Genomic DNA, 20,315 nt, shown 5'->3' on the forward strand with positions numbered 1-20,315 from the left:
ATCATTAAGAGCTGTAAAACAGAGGAGGGAAAACCCAGTTAAATGTTTACTGTGCCCTTCATCAGAGATGCAATCATTAATTAGCATGAAATTAATTTGAAAGAACAGAAGCTGCAGCCATTGCATTCACAACTTTATGGGTCAGTAAAGCCTGACAAGAAATCCTTTGAAATACCCAGAACTGGGCTAAGGGAGCCAGAAGTTGAAAACAAATCTTTTTGCTCTCAGTTGGCATTGACGTCTTGCCAAATAAGACGCATTAACTCACATTTTCTAATCTGTAATGCCTGATTTTTCAGGGATAAATGGGGAATTGATGAGTGGTTGATAAGTTCCTGATGCTTTTCACGCTTAGAAGTGAGTCAACTATCCGTCCAATTTTAAATTTATTTTCGGGATGTGGGTGTCACTGCCAGGACATATTTATTGCCTATCCATAGTTGCCCGAGAAGATGATGGTGGTGGGCCTTCTTCTTGAACTGCTGCAGTGACACAAGCGAGTGGCTGCTAGGGACCGAGCTGACAATGGAAGTTGTTGTTTTTGTATCTTCACACTCTTTCCTTGGAAACATAGAAGATAGGAGCAGGAGTAGGCCATTCGGCCCCTCGAGCCTGCTCCGCCATTCAATGCAATCATGGCTGATCATCCAATTTCTCCCCATACCCCTTGATCCCTTTAGCCTTAACAAATATATCCAACTCCTTCTTGAATATATTTAATGTATTGGCCTCTACTGCCTTCTGTGGTAGAGAATTCCACAGGTTCACCACTCTCTGGGTGAAGAAATTCCTCCTCATTTCTGTCCTAAATGGCCTACCCCTTATCCTTATCCATGGATACTGTTCCAGATTCCATCAAATGTTGGAAGATGATCAGCAATGCATCTACTATTTCTAGGGCCCCTTCCTTAAGTACCCTAGGATGTAGATTATCAGGCCCTTGACCCCTGGTTCTGGACTCCCCGACCATCGGGAACATCCTTCCTGCATCTAGTCTGTCCAGTCCTGTCAGAATTTTATAAGTTTCAATAAGATCCCCTCTCATTCTTCTAAACTCCAGTGAGTATAAGCCCAATCGTCCCAATCTCTCCTCATACGTCATTCCTGCCATCCCAGGTATCAGCCTGGTGAAGCTTCGCTGAACTCCTTCCATGGCAAGAACATCCTTCCTCAGATAAGGCGACCAAAACTGCACACAATACTCAAGGTGTGGTCTCACCAAGGCCCTGTACAACTGCAGCAAGACATCCTTGTTCCTGTACTCAAACCCACTCACTACAAAGGCCAACATTCCATTTGCCTTCTTAACCGCCTGCTGCATCTGCATGCTTACTTTCAGCGACTGGCAGCACGGTGGCATAGTGGTTAGCACTGTTGCCTCACAGCGCCAGAGACCCGGGTTCGAATCCGGCCTCGGGTGACTGTCTGTGTGGAGTTTGCACATTCTCCCCGTGTTTGCGTGGGTTTCCTCCGGGTGCTCCGGTTTCCTCCCACAGTCCAAAGATGTGCGGGTTAGGTTGATTGGCTATGATAAATTGACCCTTAGTGTTAGGGGGATTAAATACGTGGGGCTACGGGGATAGGGTGGGATATGTGTTGGTGTAGGGGTTACAGGGATCGGGTGGGATATGTGTCGGTGCAGGCTCGATGGGCTGAAATGGCCTCTATCTGCACTGTGGGGTTTCTGTGATTCTGTGACAAGGACACCCAGGTCTCGTTGCACTTCCCCTTCTCCCAATCTACTGCCATTCAGATAATAATCTGCCTTCCTGTTTTTGCCACCAAAGTGGATGACCTCACATTTATCCACGTTATATTGCATCTGCCATGTTTTTGCCCAATCACCCAACCTATCCAAATCATGCTGGAGTTTCTCAGCATCCTCCTCACAGCACACACGCCCACCCAGCTTTGTGTCGTCTGCAAATTTGGAGATATTACATCTAGTTCCCTTGTCTAGATCATTAATATATATTGTGAATAGCTGGGGTCCAAGGACCGATCCCTGCGGTACCCCACTAGTCATGCCTGCCACTCGGAAAAAGACCCGTTTATTCCAACTCTTTGCTTTCTGTCTGCCAACCAGTTCTCTATCCAAGTCAATACCTTGCCCCGAATCCCATGTGCCTTAACTTTACATGCTAATCTCTTATACGGGGCCTTATCAAAAGCCTTCTGAAAGTCGAAATACACCACATCCACTGGTTCTCCCTTATCTATTTTACCAGTTACATCCTCAAAAAATTCCAGTAGATTAGTCAAGCACAATTTACCTTTTGTAAATCCATGTTGACTTTGTCCGATCTGGTCATTGTTTTCCAAGTGCTCTGCTATTACATCTTTTATAATGGACTCTTAGCATTTTCCCCACTACCGATGTCAGGTAGTGGGGAAATTCCCCGTTTTCTCTCTACCACCTTTTTTCAATAGCGGGGTAACATTAGCTACCCTCCAATCCATGGGTACTGTTCCAGATTCCATTGGAAGATGATCAGCAATGCATCTACTATTTCTAGGGCCACTTCCTTAAGTACCCTAGGATGTAGATTATCAGGCCCTGGGGATTTATCGGCCTTCAATCCCATCAATTTCCCTAACACCATTTCCCTACAAATACTGATTTCTTTCAGTTCCTCCCTTTCATCAGACCCTATGTTCTCCGACATCTCTGGGAGGTTATTTGTGTCCTCCTTTGTAAAGACAGAACCAAAATATGTATTTATAATAATTGGTCGGCCATTTCTTTGTTTCCCATTATAAATTCCCCTGATTCTAACTGCAAGGGACCTACGCTTGACTTCACCAATCTTTTTCTCTTCACATATCTATAAAAGCTTTTACAGTCAGTTTTTATGTTCCCTGAAAGCTTACTCTCATATTCTATTTTCCCTTTCTTAATTAATCCCTTTGTCCTCCTTTGTTGAATCCTAAATTGCTCCCAATCCTCAGGTTTACTGCTTTTTCTGGCCAATTTATATGTCCTCTCCTTGGATCTTATGCTATCCCTAATTTCCCTCGTTAGCCACGGTTGAGTCACCTTTTTTGTTTTATTTTTATGCCAAACTGGGATGAACAAATTCTGTAGTTCATCCATGCGGTCTTTGAATGTTTGCCATTGCCTATCCACTGTCAACCCTTTGAGTGACATTCTCCAATCAATTCTACCCAACTCGCGCCTCAGACCATCGTAGTTTCCTTTATTTAAATTCAGGACCCTAGTCTCTGAGTCAACTACTTCATTCTCCAGCTTAATGAAGAATTCGATCATAATATGATCGCTCCGACCCAAGGGACCTCGTACAATAAGATTGCTAATTAATCCTTTCTCGTTACATAATAGTGGTGTGAAGCAGTAGAAGGATTCACAGGCTGGTTTACAGTTTGACAGGCCACAATGTGAACGCTCCTTCCATGGCTGCAACCATCTTTATACCAGCCAACATGGTGGTTGGTTCCATACTGCCGGAGGGTTTTATGGGCTCCCATAACCCATTGGGGGGGGGGGGGGGGGGGGGGGCAATGTTTGATCCTACTATGGAAGACCCCGACAAGAAAATTGTTCATAAATTGTTCATGGTACTTGCCACCTGGTTTCATGTTTTGTTTACTGTTGTAACTCAGGCTCTGTTGTGTCAGTTGCTGTGGTGCAGCCTCCCCACCACCCCAACAGCTGCATTAGTGAGGCAATGTGCTTTCCCCATAGGAATCCCCCTGTAGATCGTTGGTGCTTTTTGGAGGGGAAAAAGAGGACCAGTGGAGGGGGTCTGTGACTGATGCCCTGTTGGCTTGGAAACCATGGACAACTGAGATCAGCATGAGAGGAATGTGCAATTTTACAGAGGACTCCATACGGTTCAGAGGTTATATAGATTACACCCACGTGGCCCTGTGTTTGCTTGCACAACAACCACTGCTGACATGAAATCGGAAAGGATTCTACCCCGTTGCCATCATTAGCACCGTATTATGTAAGTCAATGCTTGCTTCCTATAACCAGCATGACTTCATGTTAAGGCAATTTACAATCACATGAATATTTGGCCTACAAAGGCATGTCTTGGACAAGCAAGTCTATTCTTTTGTGGCCATGGCTCACAACACGTCTGATGTGTCCCCAGACACCAGTAGAATGCAGATATAATGAGGTGCAAGGATCCACCCGAGTAATCATTGAGTGCACCATAGGATTGTTGAAGCAGCATTTCAGATACCTGGATAAATATGGGATGTCTTGTAATACAGACTGGCTAAGGTTTCAAGAATTGTGGTAGTCTGTGGCATGTGGCACAATTTCATCAGCAAAACTTTATTAGCGTGGAGGCGCTGGAGATGGAAGACGGTCCCGCCCCAAAAGCACAGCAGTGGTACCACCAAGAGGAGCGGGATGAGCTCAAAGAGGCTGAAGAACATAACCCGATTCCAGCTGCGACAGATTCTGTAATCTCGTACAGGGTAATTTCTATTAACTTGGAAATGTGGCCATTGCATTAATATGCCCTCACCTTAAAAGTGCTTCAAGGAGCAGACATATGTCTCATGCTCTCAAAAATTTCCACTCACTCCATCGCTCCCAAATACTGTCAAACCATGTCATGTAAGTGAGTGCCTAAAGAAAGGATTTGCATTTATATAGCACCTTTCACATCTCAGGAAATTCCAAAGAACTTTACAGGCAATGAATGAACTGTAGTCACCGTTGTAATGTAGAGAAATACGGCAGCAGATTTGTGTACAGCAAGGTCTCAGCAAACAACAAATGATTGGTCATTCAATGAATCTGTTTTGGTGGTGTTGAAGGAGGAATGTTGGCAGAAAGACTGTGTAAAGGCCATATTAGTATCAGCAGTTGCGAAAACAGTCAAAATTCATCTCAGTCAGTGACGGGATTAGGTGTCTCTGGTATTTATAGAATATTATATTGCATTATAAATTGGCTCATTCACATTAGTCATATGGTTCATTTTGTCTCTATTTACTCTCATCTGGAAAGCACCGGCTCCTACTGGGGTACAGTTCCTTGTCTAAGTATCCATTCCTCATACATGAGCGCATGAAGTACTAGCAGCGGATTCAACTGTGAGAGGAACTGGGGTTGAGTCCAAACAAATTACCTGAGATACCCAAAACTGTACTAGCTTAGAATCATTACAGCACAGTAGGAAGCCATTCGGCCCGTCAAGCCTGTGCCGGCTCTCTGCAAGAGCACTTCAGCTAGTCCCACTCCCCTACCGTTTCTCCATAGCCCCGCAAAACATTTTCCTTCAGGTACTTAACTAATTCCCTTTTGAAAGCCACGATTGAATCTGCCTCCTCCACTCTTTCAGGCAGTGCGTTCCAGACCACTTGCTGCGTAATAAAGTTTTTCCTCATGTCGCCTTTGGATCTTCTGCCAATCACCTTAAATCTGTCTCCTCTGGTTCTCGACCCTTCTGCCAATGGGAACAGTTTCTCTATCTACTCTGTCCAGACCCCTCATGACTTTGAACACCTCTATCAAATCTCCTCTCAATCTTCTCTGCTCTAAAGAGAACAATCCCAGCTTCTCCAGTCTATCCACTTAACTGAAGTCTCTCATCCCTGGAACCATTCTTGTAAATCTTTTCTGCACCCTCTTTAAAGCCTTCACATCCTTCCCAAAATGCGGTGCCCAGAACTGGACATAATACTTCAGTTGCAGCCGAATCATTGGCCCGTCATTTCTGATAGGAGGCTTCCTGCGTGCGGATGCCTCCCATCGGGAAAAAATCTACGCCCTTACCTGAGGGCTCCCGAGGTCCGGACACTTCCGATCCTGGGCCTCTCCACAGTCGAAACACGCAGGGCCCACGTATCTCATGGACGCATGCGGTTCGCAAGCGTCCCTGGGATCACGTGGGCCAGGCGAGCCAATGAAAGAAGGGAATCCCCCTTCATACTTTTGACAGATAGACCTGTCAAAAGTATGAATGGAGATCACTGAAAAAAGACACTAAAACATTAAATACATTTTTTTTTAAATCACGTTTTTAAAATGAGTTAAAATTACATTAAATATTTTAAACAAAAATGTAATTTTTTGAAAAAAAAGTTTTTTTTTTTTTTTTTTTAAAAAAAACAGGGCTACCTTTTATCTCCCTCTCACTGTTTGGGGGTCTGCGGGACACTCCCAGCAGTGTGATCGCGCTTTTTTTTTTTCAATTCGGCCCATATGGCTCATTTGATGATCCCTCTAACATATCATTCCTCCTCACAGCTGTAATAGTTTCTTTAATCAATACCGCGACAACCCCCCCTCCCTTTTTACCTCCCTCTCCCGTCTGAAAGTCCTGTAACCAGGAATGTTGAGCTGCCATACCTGCCCCTCTTTCAGCCACGTCTCTGTAATAATAGCTATAATATCATAGTCCCAAGTATCTATCTGTGCCCCCAGCTCATCTGCCTTGTTTGCTATACTCCTTGCATTGAAGTATATACCATTTAGTACAGGCAAACCTCGTTGACTACTATCTAGCCCTTGATTCCTCTGTCCTTCCAATTTACTTTCTACATTTTTGTTTTCCAATTCCAGTTTTTCTTCCCTCCCTATTGACTCTATACTTACGTTCCCATCCCCCTGACAAGCTAGTTTAAACCCTCCCCAACAGCACTAGCAAACCCTCCCACGAGGATATTGGTCCTGTTCCCGTTGAGGTGCAACCCGTCTGGCTTGCAGAGGTCCCACCTCCCCCAGAAATGGTTCTACTTCCTCAGGAATCTAAAGCCCTCCCTCCTACACCATTTCTCCAGCCACGCATTCATCCGATCTATCTTCCTATTCTGTAGTGATTTTGAAGTGATTTCAGCGGGCGGAGGTTCTGCAGAAAGTGGAACTCTTCGTCCGCAGAGGCCCTTCTCCAGGGCAGGCGTCCGATCGGTCAAGAGGTTTCTTCGCATGCCTGAAACCCACATTTCCGATGTCCCTACGGGTATGTACACAGCTTCTACACACCCGTAGCATCGGAAAATATGGGCCAGTGTTTTATAAAGGTTCATCATAACTGCCTTGCTTTTGTACTCTGTGCCTCTATTTAAAAAGCTCAGTATCCCGTATGCTTTTTTAACCGCTGAAAGGGTTAAAAGCAAATCCTCTCAGTGTTTAAAATGCAAAGCAAACAAATTACAAAGGAAAGAGAAAGGGGTTATGTGCAAAATCACTAAGAGCTGAGGAGAAGCCAGGTGGTGATAAAATGTCTGCCCAGCTCAAGGACTTTATACAATGGAGCCTTACAAGAATAAGATAAGGCATAGCCACCAAGCTACACACAGCTAATGCTGAACTGTGAGAAAGATTTAATAAAATCAGCTAAACTTAAATTAAACGTAGATTATTAAAGAAACCTCAGCCTAGCAACTGTAGAACCAGGCGTCATAACACAGGTGGCAGAGATAAGGAACAGAACAGAAAGAATGGGCTCAGTTACAAACGAGTTGTTGACACTGTAACCTACAGCCCAGTATTGCAGACCAAGAAGGGTCACGAGGGCCTAACCGCCAGAATCATTGCAGGGGAGGATTAATTAGCTATTGTATTGAAGGGGTTAAATTGAACCTCTCAGAATTCGGACAGCCGAGGTGACCACTACTTAAGTGATGCCAGCAAAATTAAACTCAGAACAAAGGAGTGGGGTCATGTGAAAGTGAATAAGATAAGAAATATCACAATAAAAATTGACTTACGTAAAGAGGTGAAACTAAACAAAGAACAATGTGAGAAGCTTCGAAAAACCAAGATAGGACGCAGTTGTGGGACCAGACAGAATATGTGCGTTTTGCGTAAGCAATAAGGAATATGCTGCTTTAGCTAAAAATTGTAGACACAGCAGAATATAGGGGTCATGGGAATTTGACCAGTAACCAAAGGCATAGTAAGATGTAACTAACCTTTATTAATACTGAAAAGAATCCATGTGTGATCAGGTGATTATTGTAATACAATGTGATTGGATGAAAATAGAATAAAAAGCTGTACCAACCAAGAGAGAACGAGAAGGTGCTCGCACAGACCGCGGGGTCTAAGGCGCTTCTCCCAGAGCTCTGATAATAAACTGCATCTTTTTACTTTTACATGGTTTAGATGTGAATTTATTTTCACCCCAACACCGCTTTCTCAACCTGCCCTGCCACCTTCAACGATTTGTGCACACATACCCCCAGGTCTCTCTGTTCCTGCACCCCCTTTAGAATTGTACCCTTTAGTTTATATTGCCTCTCCTCGTTCTTCCTACCAAAATGTATCACTTCGCACTTTTCTGCATTAAACTTCATCTGCCACGTGTCCGCCCGTTCCATCAGCCTGTCTATGTCCTCTTGAAGTCTATCCCTATTCGCCTCACTGTTCACTATACTTCCAAGTTTTGTGTCATCTGCAAATTTTGAAATGGTGCCCTGTACTTCCAGGTCCAAGCCATTAATATATAGCAAGAAAAGCAGTGGTCCTAGTCCCGACCCCTGGAGAATACCACTGTATACCTTCCTCCAGTCCGAAAAACAACCGTTCACCACTACTCTCTGTTTCCTGTCACTTAGCCAATTTCGTATCCATGCTGCCACTGTCTCTCTTATTCCATGGGCTTCAAGTTTGTCAAATGCCTTTTGGAAGTCCATGTACACCACATCAACTGGATTGCCCTCATCAACCCTGTTACCTCATCAAAAAAGCTTGATCTAAAGCTTCCTCCTCTTGCAAAATTCATCAAATCTCAATTCTCCGTTTCCATTAGAGCCATGCTAACCTTATCTACTGCTTCTAACCAAAGGTTCACTTCTTCCTGATGCTTTCTTCTTCCAATTTCCCTTACACTTGCTACTCTAACTTCTGATCCAAGTTGTTACATTTGCTTTCCTTAGTTCCTGTTGAATCACCTGACCAAACTCCCATGGATTAAAATATCCCTTTATCATCTCTCTAAATGTATCACTCTCCAAACTTTGATAACTCTGAATAAATCAGCTTTTTGGCAAGTAAAACCTGAATCGTGTCTCAAACTCCATTCTCAGCAATTTTACTGTTCACCTTTTGCAATGTCCACTTCATCTCTTGTACCAATCAGGTCAGTAATAATTCAAAATCCTTTGCTATCTTGGATCTATCCACCTAACCATATACCTGACATGCCTGGTAATTCAACTCATCTCCCAGACCTTTCCTTCACCTCCAAATCTTAATGAGTATTGTCTCCTCAGCAGTGACCACTGTCTCCTATCTGACTCGTGGAAGGTACCCTCCAATGAATCACACTTTGTGAACTAATCTCCTTTTGTTTAGGGTAATAAATCAGCCATCTAGGATGGTCTTTGAGGACTCTCCAACTCTTTCCCATCATGCAACTGCTGCTTTCAATCTTCAGATGCTACCTGTCCCTGTGCAGTAAACAAAGTTACTTTGTTTTTCCAGGGTTTCCACGGCACTTCCACCAAAAGTTATGACAGATGAGTGAGAGAATCCCCGGAGGAAATTTGCCGCCTAACAATCTCCTGCCTCATCTCAGAGCAAAACACCCCAGAAAGTGACCACTTTCAAACTTGCCGCCAACAGAAAGTGCAGAAGTCACTTGAAGGAGCTGCTCCTGCCCAGAGAACCCTGACCTCTGCGCTCCCAGTGCGTGATGCAAATAGTTCAGGTGCACACCAGTTGCAATTAGATGAGGGGGCAGAGATAAACACGGGGAAGTCCCTAAGCACCAACAGTGAAAAATGCACTGACGCTGTTGCACCAGGTGCAGAATTTCAGCTCCTCAGTCTTCCTTCTTCGAATTTCCCAATTTAGGCTGTTAAAAATCACATTTACCATCCCCCAATTACTCTTTCCTGATAAGCCTCGTCATTTAATCTTCATGGCAGTGTTTTAATGTGCCAGTACTATTTAGGTATTATTGAGCTTGAGCACAGAGCTTGGAGACAGAGCTGGGTAAATCACAATTGGAGTGAATCGCAACCAGAGCTGGGAATTTGGCGATAGTAGGAATTTGGTGGAGAGGAGGAAGGCGGTTTCTCACGCCCAACTCAAAACAAGGAGTGGAGCCACGGAACCCAAAGATTCCAAGTTAAGTATCTAATATTTAGGTTCTTTGTATTTAGTATCTCAGAGGTTCTTACTCAGAGCTTGAGTAAATAATTTAGTCTTTGGCTAGTTTGCTCTGAGGAGCAAATATAAAACTTGCAATGTAGTTTAGATCTAGTTAGCAGCAATTATATAAATCACCGTGTATCCAAGTAGTTGATTTTAAGTTTCTACTTAGAATGGCGGGACAGCTACAACCCGTAGCCTGCAATTCCAGTGCCATGTGGGAACTTCAGGACGCTTTGTGTGTCCTGGAGGCCCATGTTTGCAGAAAGTGCTTCCAGCTGCTCAAACTCACGCTGAGGGTTTCTGAGATTGAGGGGCAGCTGGAGTCACTGCAGGACATACGAGTGGCTGAGTGTGTCTTGGATCGCAAATTCCAGGAGGTGGTCAACCCACAGCCAGATGGAGTTCAGAATAACAAATGGGTGACCATCTGGAAGGGTAGGAAGAGGCAGGCAGTGCAGGAATCCTCTGGGAGCGTGGCACTCTCAAACCAATAGTCAGCACTGAATACCGGTGAGGGTGACGACACCTCAAAGGAGTGCAGTAGTAATTGGGGATTTGATAGTCAGGGGGACAAACAAGCAGTTTTGCTACGGTCAACGTAAGACCCGTATGGTATGTTGCCTCCCTGGTGCCAGGGTAAGGGACATCACTGAGACGGTGCAGAACATTCTGCAGAGGAGGGGGGGGGGGGGGGGGGGGGAAGGGGAAGAGCCAGAAGTCGTGGTCCATGTTGGAACCAACAACATAGGGAGGAAGGAGGAAGAGGTTTGAGGTCCTGCAGTCAGAGTTACAGGAACTAGGGAGGAAGTTAAAAAGCAGGACCTCAAAAGGTAGTAATCTCTGGATTACTCCCAGTGCCACACGCTAGTGAGAGTAGAAATAGGAAGATATGGCAGGTTAATGCGGGGCTAGAGACATGGTGCAGGAGGGTGGGCTTCAGATCCCTGGGACATTGGGACCAGTTCTGTGGCAGGAGAGACCAGTTCAAGATGGACGATTTGCACCTGAACGGAGCTGGGACCAATATCCTTGCAGGCAGGTTAACTAGTGCTGTGAGGATAGGTTTCAACTAATTCACCAGGGGGTTGGGCACCAGGATGTAGTATTAAAAAGTAGAAACAAGGTGCAGAGGGAGAGACAGTTAAGAGTTGGTAATAATACCGAATTAGGTGGGGTCATAGAAAATAGAAAGATTTCTAAGTTAGGGTTAGAGTGCATGTGTGTAAATGCACGAAGTGTGGTTAATAACGTTGGTGAGCTGCAGGCGTAAACAGCCATATAGGAATATGATGTGACAATAACAGAGACCTGTCTCAAAAAAGGGCAGGATTGGATGCTTAATATTCCTGGGTACAAGGTACTCAGAAAAGATAGGGAAGGAAAAAAGGAAGGGTAGCAGTTTTGATTAAGGAAAATATTACAGTGCTAGAGAGAATGCCCTTGAGGGATCAAAGACAGAATCTATTTGGTTGGAGTTGAGAAACAGTAAAGGAGCTATTACGCTACTTTGTGTATTTTATAGGCCACAAAATAGTGGGAAGGAGATAGATGAGCATATTTGAAAATAAATTACTGGGATGATGTAACAGAGAGGGTGGATGAGGGCAGTGCAGTTGATGTTGTGTATATGGACTTTCAAAAGGCATTTGATAAAGTACTAAATACTAGGCTTGTTAGCAAAATTGAAGCCCATAGAATAACAGGGACAGTAGCAGCATGGATAGAAAATTGGCTAAGGGATAAAAAACAGTTGTGGTGAATGGCTGTTTTTGAGACTGGAGGGAGGTACACAGTGGTGTTCCACAAGGTGCAGTGCTAGGTCCACTGCTGTTTTTGATATACATTAATGACTTGGACTTGGGGGTACAAGGCACAATTTCAAAATTTGCAGAGGACACGAAACTTGGAAGTTATAGATTTCAAGAAGACTTAGACAGGCTGGTGGAATGGGCGGACACACGGCAGATGAAATTCAATGCAGAGAAGTATGAGGTGATAAATTTTGGTCGGAAGAATGAGGAGACACCATACACACTAAATGGTACAATTTTAAAAGGGGTGCAAGAACAAAGAAACCTAGGGGTGCTTATGCATACATTTTTGAAGGTGGCAGAACAGGTTAACAGTTAATAAAGCATATCAGATCCTGGGCTTTATATATATGATGAGGCAGAGAGTACAAAAGCCGGGAAGTTATGCTAAACCTATATAAAGACTAGTTCAGCCCCAGCTGGAGTATTGTGTCCAATTCTGGCCACCACACTTTAGGAAGGATGTGAAGGCTTTGGTGAGGGTACAGAAGAGGTTTACTAGAATGGATCCAGGAATGAGGGAATACAGTTACGTGGATAGACTAGAGAAGCTGGGGTTGCTCTCTTTGGAGCAGAGATGGCCAAGAGGAAATTTGATAGAGGTGTTTAAAAATCATGAAGGGTTTAGATAGAGTAAATAAAGAGAAACTGTTTCCAGTGGCTGAAGGGTCAATAATGAGAGGGCAGATTTAAGGTGATTGGCAAAAGAACAGAAAAACTTTTTTACGCAATGAGTGGTTAGGATTTGAAATGCACTGCCTGAACGATGGTGGATACAGAATCAATAGTACAGGAAACTTTCGTTTATCTGGAGGTTAAATGTCCGGAAAGCTCTATCTACCGGCAAAATTCAGGAGTCGGTTCAGATAATTTTTTTTCTTTTCGTTGCTTCTTTTCTCCAGTCCTGGCTCTGCAAGCATCTCTGTAGCTAAGCAACAGCTTCAGCTAGACGCTTGCAAGCTGCGCCGACTGTTTTGAAGCTGTTGCTAAGCAACAGGGTTTGTTGTTTCACACGGAGCTCTGAGCTCCGTATGTTTTAAACATTAGCGCTGGTTTCTACGGCAGTTTTGATCTAACGGCACCAGCTCGGTCCCGTCGGTGCCGGATAGCAGAAAGTTTCCTGTAGCCTCCAAAAGGGAATTGGATAAATACTTGAAGGAGAAAAAATTGCAGGGATATGGGGAAGAGCAGGGGAGTGGGACTAACTGGATTGCTCTTTGACAGAGCCAGCGCAGACTCGATGAGCCAAATGGCCTCCTTCTGTGCTGTACTATTCTATGATTCCAGGTACTTTCCACAGGGTAACACAGCAAGTATTTTCTTCCAACAGCTATTTTTATATTACAAAAGTGACTTCACTTCAAAAGTACTTCATTGGCTGTAAATCGCTTTGGGACAACCTGGGATCGTGAAAGGCGCTATATAAATGCAAGTCCTTTCTTTTGAAGTAATTTTGGAAAGTCTTTTCTGAAGTAGTTTTAGAAATGTTTCTACTAAACTAAGATTGATAGATGTTTTTGTTAGGTAAATGTATTAAGGGATAAATTGTATTAAGGGATAGAATCATAGAAAGTTACATGGCTATGGATCAAGGTAGGTAAATGGAATTAAGATACAGATCAGCCATGATCGAGCTGAATGGCGTAACAGGCTCGAGGACTGACTGGCCTACTCCAGTTCCTATGGCCTAGAAATTCGGTGGGCTTTGCGCCCAGTTACAGCCCAAAGAGGGCTTCTGCGCCAGTAGGGGTGGTAGCGCTGATTTTGAGGGCCGCGGTAATGGCGGCGGTAGCCGGTAGCGCTGCGCCGGCACCGATGACGTCATCGGTGTGCGCAGTGCCCCGGTACCGCCCCGACCCCCATCTTCAGTAGCGGCCGCCTCTTCCGTGGCGGCCGCTAACAACATCAGGAGACCGGGTCCTTACTGCAGCCTTAGCGGGGCGCTTTAAGGTGGAGGTGCGGCCGCTTTTTCGGCGGCCGCCTGCCCGCACCTCCCTCCCCGGCCTCCTCCACCCCCCACCCCGCGGCATTGCCGGCTGGTTTCCGTGGAGCCCGGCACTTCTCCGTTGTGCCGGGCTCTTTTGCCGGCACTCGCGATCGGGGCTCCGGCCGTTGCAGGCACCTCCTCCTTAAGAGGAGGAGGCCTGCAGTACAGCAGCCTGCCGCACCGCATCGGGTGGCGCAGCGGCACCGGGAGCGCTGAAATTCACTTTCAGCGCCCCAAGCGGGGTCGGGCACACCCTGGAACAGCGCCCGGTTCCGCCTTGGGGCGCTAAAAGTGAATATGGGACAGGCGCAACTGGCTCCGCGGCCAGCGCAAAATTTTCGGCGCAAACGAGCTGGCGGGGCTATACCCAATTTCTAGGCCTATGTCTCTAATACTCATTCCTTTATCTTCCAAAAATCTTAAAGGCAACTACAGAGCTATTTCTTCTTCAAGTAAAAGTATATTTTATTCATACAAGAGGCTGGGTATTCTGCGGTGAGTGACTCACCTCGATTCCTCCAAGTCTTTCCACCATCTGCAAGGCACGTCACAGGAGTGTGATGGAATATTGTCCACCTGCCTGGATGAGTGCAGCTCCAACAACACTCAAGAAGCTCAACACCATCCAGGACAAAGTAGCCCACTTGATTGGCAACCCATCCACCACCTTAAACATTCACTCCCTCCACCACCGGCGCACCATATCTGCATCATGTACCCATCTACAGGATGCAATACAGCAACTCGCCAAGACTACTTCGACAGCACCTCCCAAACCTGCAGCCAAGGGCAGCAGGCACATGGGAACACCACCACCTGCAAGTTCCCATCCAAGTCACACATCATCCTACTTGGAAATATATTACATTCCTTCATCGTCGCTGGGTCAACATCCTGGAACTCCAGCCCGAACAGCACAGTGAGAGTACCTTCACCACACAGACTGCAGCGGTTCAAGACGGTGGCTCACCTCCACCTTCTCGAGGGCAATTAAATATGGGCAATAAAATGCTGGCCTTGCCAGCAACGCTCACATCCCATGAATGGAAAAAAAACTCTTGCATGGCCTTACAAAATGGCTCCCTGACTGTCCATTGCATCTCATGGGTGACTGGAATACATCAGGTCTGGAGCTTCAAAGGTGGCGCAAATACTTCCGGCTGCAGTGATATCTGTTTCTTTACTAAGTTTCACCAGTTATGTAGCATCAGGCTCCAGAGCGATACAATAATCAATCATGTAGTTGTGAATAACTTGGGACATCCTTTGCTTCTGATTGCAGTATTTAAAATGGTGGAAAACAGGAGACCACTGGATAAATATCTAGTTATCTCAAGCAAGATGCTGGCCTCCAGACAGAAGGTGCCTGCCATTTTGGAGTCTGGGCATAAGTAGGCTGATCTCTGGTAAGCCCATACAAATTAGTACTGTGATTTGAGCACTGCTGATTCACAGACTAGCAAAGTTGCAAATGCACAGTTGCTTTCAAGTCTGGATCGCGACCTTGTAGCAAAACTGCTGTTGCCGAATAAATAAAAAAGGCAAAATTGAAAATGCTGGATATCTGAAACAAAATACAGGGAACGGTTGTTGTTTCCTTTGTTGCCCAGTACATCCTCTAATATAAATAGGTAGATGTGGCAGCAAGGTACTTATTACGAGGGAGTCATCAGTTATTACAAAACCAGTTCTGTTAAAAACCTCAATCTTCAGGCTGTAGTGTAAATAGTTACAACTCAAAACAATAGCAAACAGTGCATGTCTGCCATTATAGCTCAGTTCTCAAACACCTGCAGAGTATAACTTTATCCCAGATAAACACTTGTCCCATTCTGCCAGTGCATTTCACACCTAATCTAGAGCCGTCTTTTGTCTCCACTAGTAAAAAGCGGGATGAGGTCCTAAAAGCGGAATATAGGGAGTTAGGACATAAATTAAAAAACAGGACCTCAAAAGGTAGTAATCTCAGGATTGCTACCAGTGCCACGTGCTAGTCAGAGTAGAAATAGAAGGATACTTCAGATGAATACGTGGCTAGAGGAATGGTGCAAGGGGGAGGGATTCAACTTCCTGGGACATTGGAACTGGTTCTGGGGGAGGTGGGACCAGTTCAAACCGGACGGTTTGCACCTGGGCAGGGCTGGAACCGATGTCCCAGGGGGAGTGTTTGCTAGTGCTGTGGGGGAAGGTTTAAACTAAAATGGCAGGGGGTTGGGAACCTGAGCAGGGAGACAGAGGAAAGGGAAACAAGGATAAAAGCAAAAGATAGGAAGGAGAAAAACAAAAGTGGCAGTCAGAGAAAACAACGGTTTAAATCAAACGTGGCCACAGTAAATAATAATTCTAATAGGTCTAAGAGCATTAAAAAAACAAGCCTGAAGGCTTTGTGTCTTAATGCGAGGAGCATCTGTAATAAGGTGGATGAATTGGCTGCGCAAATAGACATAAACGAATACAATTTGGTTGGGATTACGGAAACGTGGCTCAAGGATGGCCAAGACTGGGAACTCAACATCCAGGGGTATTCGATATTCAGGAAAGATAGGCAAAAAGGAAAGGGAGGTGGGGTAGCATTACTGGTTAAAGAAGGGATTAACACAATTGTAATGAAGGATATTAGCTCTGATGATGTGGAGTCTGTATGGGTAGCATTGAGAAATACGAAGGGGAAAAAAACATTAGTGGAAGTGGTATACAGACCTCCAAACAGTAAGGCGGAGGTTGGGGATGGCATTAAAAGGGAAATTAAAGAAGCGTGCAATAAGGGCACAGCAGTCATCATGGGTGACTTTAATCTACATATAGATTGGGCCAACCAAATTAGTAACAATACTGCGGAGGAGGAATTCCTGGAGTGTTTACGGGATGGTTTCCTGGACCAATATGTCGAGGAACCAACCAGAGATCAGGCCATCTTAGATTGGGTATTATGTAATGAGAAAGGATTCATTAGCAATCTTGTTGTACGAGGCCCCTTGGGTCGGAGCGATCATAATATGATCGAATTCTTCATTAAGATGGAGAATGAAGTAGTTGACTCAGAGACTGGGGTCCTCAATTTAAAATAAAGGAAACTACGATGGTCTGAGGAGCGAGTTGGGTAGGATTGACTCAAAGGGTTGACGGTGGATAGGCAATGGCAAACATTCAAAGACTGAATGGATGAGCTACAGAGTTTGTTCATCCCAGTTTGGCATAAAAATAAAACAAAAAAGGTGACTCAACCGTGGCTAACAAGGGAAATTAGGGATAGCATAAGATCCAAGGAGAGGACATATAAATTGGCCAGAAAAAGCAATAATCCTGAGGATTGGGAGCAGTTTAGGATTCAACAAAGGAGGACAAAGGGATTAATTAAGAATGGGAAAATACAATAGGAGAGTAAGCTTGCAGGGAACATAAAAACTGACTGTAAAAGCTTTTATAGATATGTGAAGAGAAAAAGATTGGTGAAGTCAAGCGTAGGTCCCTTGCAGTCAGAATCAGGGGAATTTATAATGGGGAACAAAGAAATGGCAGACCAACTAAATACATATTTTGGTTCTGTCTTCACAAAGGAGGACACAAATAACCTCCCAGAGATGCCGGGGAACATAGGATCTGATGAAAGGGTGGAACTGAAAGAAATCAGTATTTGTAGGGAAATGGTGTTAGGAAAATTGATGGGACTGAAGGCCGATAAATCCCCAGGGCCTGATAATCTACATCCTAGGGTACTTAAGGAAGTGGCCTTAGAAATAGTAGATGCATTGCTGGTCATCTTCCAGAACTCGATAGACTCTGGACCAGTACCCATGGATTGGAGGGTAGCTAATGTTACCCCACTATTCAAAAAAGGTGGTAGAGAAAAAGCGGGGAATTATAGACATCGGTAGTGGGGAAAATGCAAGAGTCCATTATAAAAGATGTAATAGCAGAGCACTTGGAAAGCAGTGACTGGATCGGACAAAGTCAACATGGATTTACAAAAGGTAAATCAATCATGCTTGACTAATCTACTGGAATTTTTTGAGGATGTAACTGGTAAAATAGATAAGGGAGAACCAGTGGATGTGGTGTATTTGGACTTTCAAAAGGCTTTCGATAAGGTCCCGCATAAGAGATTAGCGTGCAAAATTAAGGCACATGGGATTGGGGGCAAGGTATTGACTTGGATAGAGAACTGGTTGGCGGACAGAAAGCAAAGAGTTGGAATAAACGGGTCGTTTTCCGAGTGGCAGGCAGTGACTAGTGGGGTACCGCAGGGATCGGTCCTTGGGCCCCAGCTATTCACAATATATATTAATGATCTGGACGAGGGAATTGGATGTAGTATCTCCAAATTTGCAGATGACACAAAGCTAGGTGGGGGGGTATGCTGTGAGGAGGATGTCGTGAAACTCCAGTACGATTTGGACAGGTTGGGTGACTGGGCAGAAACATGGCAAATGCACTATAATGTGGATAAATGTGAGGTTATCCATTTTGGTGGCAAAAACAGGAAGGCAGATTATTATTTGAATGGCAATAGATTGGGAGAAGGGGAAGTGCAACGAGACCTGGGTGTTATTGTGCACCAGTCGCTGGAAGTAAGCATGCAGGTGCAGCAGGCGGTTAAGAAGGCAAATGGTATGTTGGCCTTCGTAGCAAGAGGGTTCGAGTACAGGAACAAGGATGTCTTGCTACAGTTGTACAGGGCCTTGGTGAGACCGCACCTTGAGTACTGTGTGCAGTTTTGGTCGCCTTACCTGAGGAAGGACGTTCTTGCCATGGAAGGAGTGCAGTGAAGATTCACCAGGCTGATACCTGGGATGGCAGGAATGACGTATGAGGAGAGATTGTGTCGATTGAGCTTATACTCACTGGAGTTTAGAAGATTGAGAGGGGATCTCATCGAAACCTATAAAATTCTGTCAGGCCTGGACAGACTAGATGCAGGAAGGATGTTTCTGATGGCTGGGGAGTCCAGAACCAGGGGTCATAGTCTAAGGATAAGGGGTAAGCCATTTAGGACTGAAATGAGGAGGAATTTCTTCACCCAGAGAGTGGTGAACCTGTGGAATTCTCTGCCACAGAGGGCAGTGGAGGCCAGTTCATTAAATATATTCAAGAAAGAGTTGGATATATTTCTTAAGGCTAAAGGGATCAAGGGATATGGGGAGAAGGCAGGGACAGGGTACTGAATTTGGATGATCAGCCATGATCTCATTGAATGGCGGAGCAGGCTCGAAGGGCCGAATGGCCTACTCCTGCTCCTATCTTCTATGTCTATGTTTCTATCACCATCTCATCTGGTTTTGAATACCTCTTAATGTCTCTTCACTTCTCTTTTGTTCTCTCCCAGCCCCCATACTGGCCTTTTAATCTATTTCATTTCCGGTTCTTCTTCAGTCTTGACAAAGGGTTTACCCGAAACATTGACTCTATTTTCTCTCCGGATGTTGCCTGGCCTGCTGAGTTTTTCCAGCATTTTCTGTTGTTATTATAGCAAATGACAGATGTTGCTTTGAGTTGTAACTACACGATTACTTCAGTCAACAAATGTTTAGTCAACAATTATTCTCGTTTATAACAGAAAAAAAGTCAACACCTCTCCTGCCTTCCACAGACCTTCCCTTTGTTCTTTCCTCCCCTCCTCCCGGTTTCTGACTTGCTTAAAAATGTTACTTCTCTCGCCTTTTCCAGTTCTGACGGAGGGTTATGGACCCGAAACGTTAACTGTTTCTCTCTCCACCATGTTGCCTGACCTGCTGAGTGTTTCCAGCATTTTCTGTTATTTCAGATTTCCAGCATGCAGTATTTTGCTATTGGAATTATTCTCGTTTGTTTGGTTTATCCTGTTTTAAAATTTATTTCAGGAACAGTTTATTTAAATTCACTCCTGTTTTTAAACCCAACCCTTTACTTGGTTTCTCCCTCTTGTTTTTACACCAGGGGCCATTCATTCGCCCGTTTCTCTCAACAATAACATCAGTAAACAGGTTGCTTTCTCCCCCGCCCACTGTTTCCAGCCCCAGCCTACCTCCTGTTGCTGAGCCCAGGCCCACCAATAACAGCAACACCAGCCCAGGAGGGGCTCGACTCCTGAAACTGCGCCACAGCCGCGATATCATGGAGGCATCGTCAGCACAACAAAGTGCGGCCTTCAGAGGCTGCTGCAAGCGACGATCAACGAATATTTCAATAAGCATTGGTGCGCTTATTCTTTCCAGTGGTATATGTCATGGAGAAGGAAGTGCAATCGACACAACGCTCGGCGAGATAGTCCTCTACAAAGCGGAATGGTGCGTAATCAGCGCATGCGCCATCTCCGCGGGGGCGGGGAGCCTAGCGGTGTGCTCCGACTGCGCATTTCCTTTTATCTGTGGCCCGGGGGAGGAGGAGGAAGGAAGGAAGGAAGGGGGGGAGGAAGGAATGAAGGAAGGGGGGGAGGAAGGAATGAAGGAAGGGG

General features: G+C 45.0%; 1 protein-coding gene across 5 annotated transcripts in view; it reads right to left on the bottom strand.

Annotated features, from left to right (window-relative positions):
* LOC147111544 (nectin-1-like) overlaps nucleotides 1-20,247 on the bottom strand; it is a 267,273-nt gene extending 247,026 nt beyond the window's left edge. For 2 of the 5 annotated variants that reach the window (XM_085998606.1, XM_085998607.1), the window contains exon 1: nucleotides 19,887-20,246. In XM_085998606.1, coding sequence (XP_085854732.1) covers nucleotides 19,887-20,055 — 169 coding nt within the window. In that variant the 5' untranslated portion in view covers nucleotides 20,056-20,246. Of the gene's footprint in view, nucleotides 1-19,886 lie in introns of all 5 variants that reach the window. The other 3 variants (XM_085998610.1, XM_085998608.1, XM_085998611.1) reach the window with 2 other exon arrangements.
* Nucleotides 20,248-20,315: the final 68 nt, after the last annotated feature.

The sequence above is a fragment of the Somniosus microcephalus genome, chromosome 10 (assembly GCF_052327205.1).
Source record: "Somniosus microcephalus isolate GS21.2 chromosome 10, FLI_Smic_1.0, whole genome shotgun sequence".
Taxonomy (NCBI): domain Eukaryota; kingdom Metazoa; phylum Chordata; class Chondrichthyes; order Squaliformes; family Somniosidae; genus Somniosus; species Somniosus microcephalus.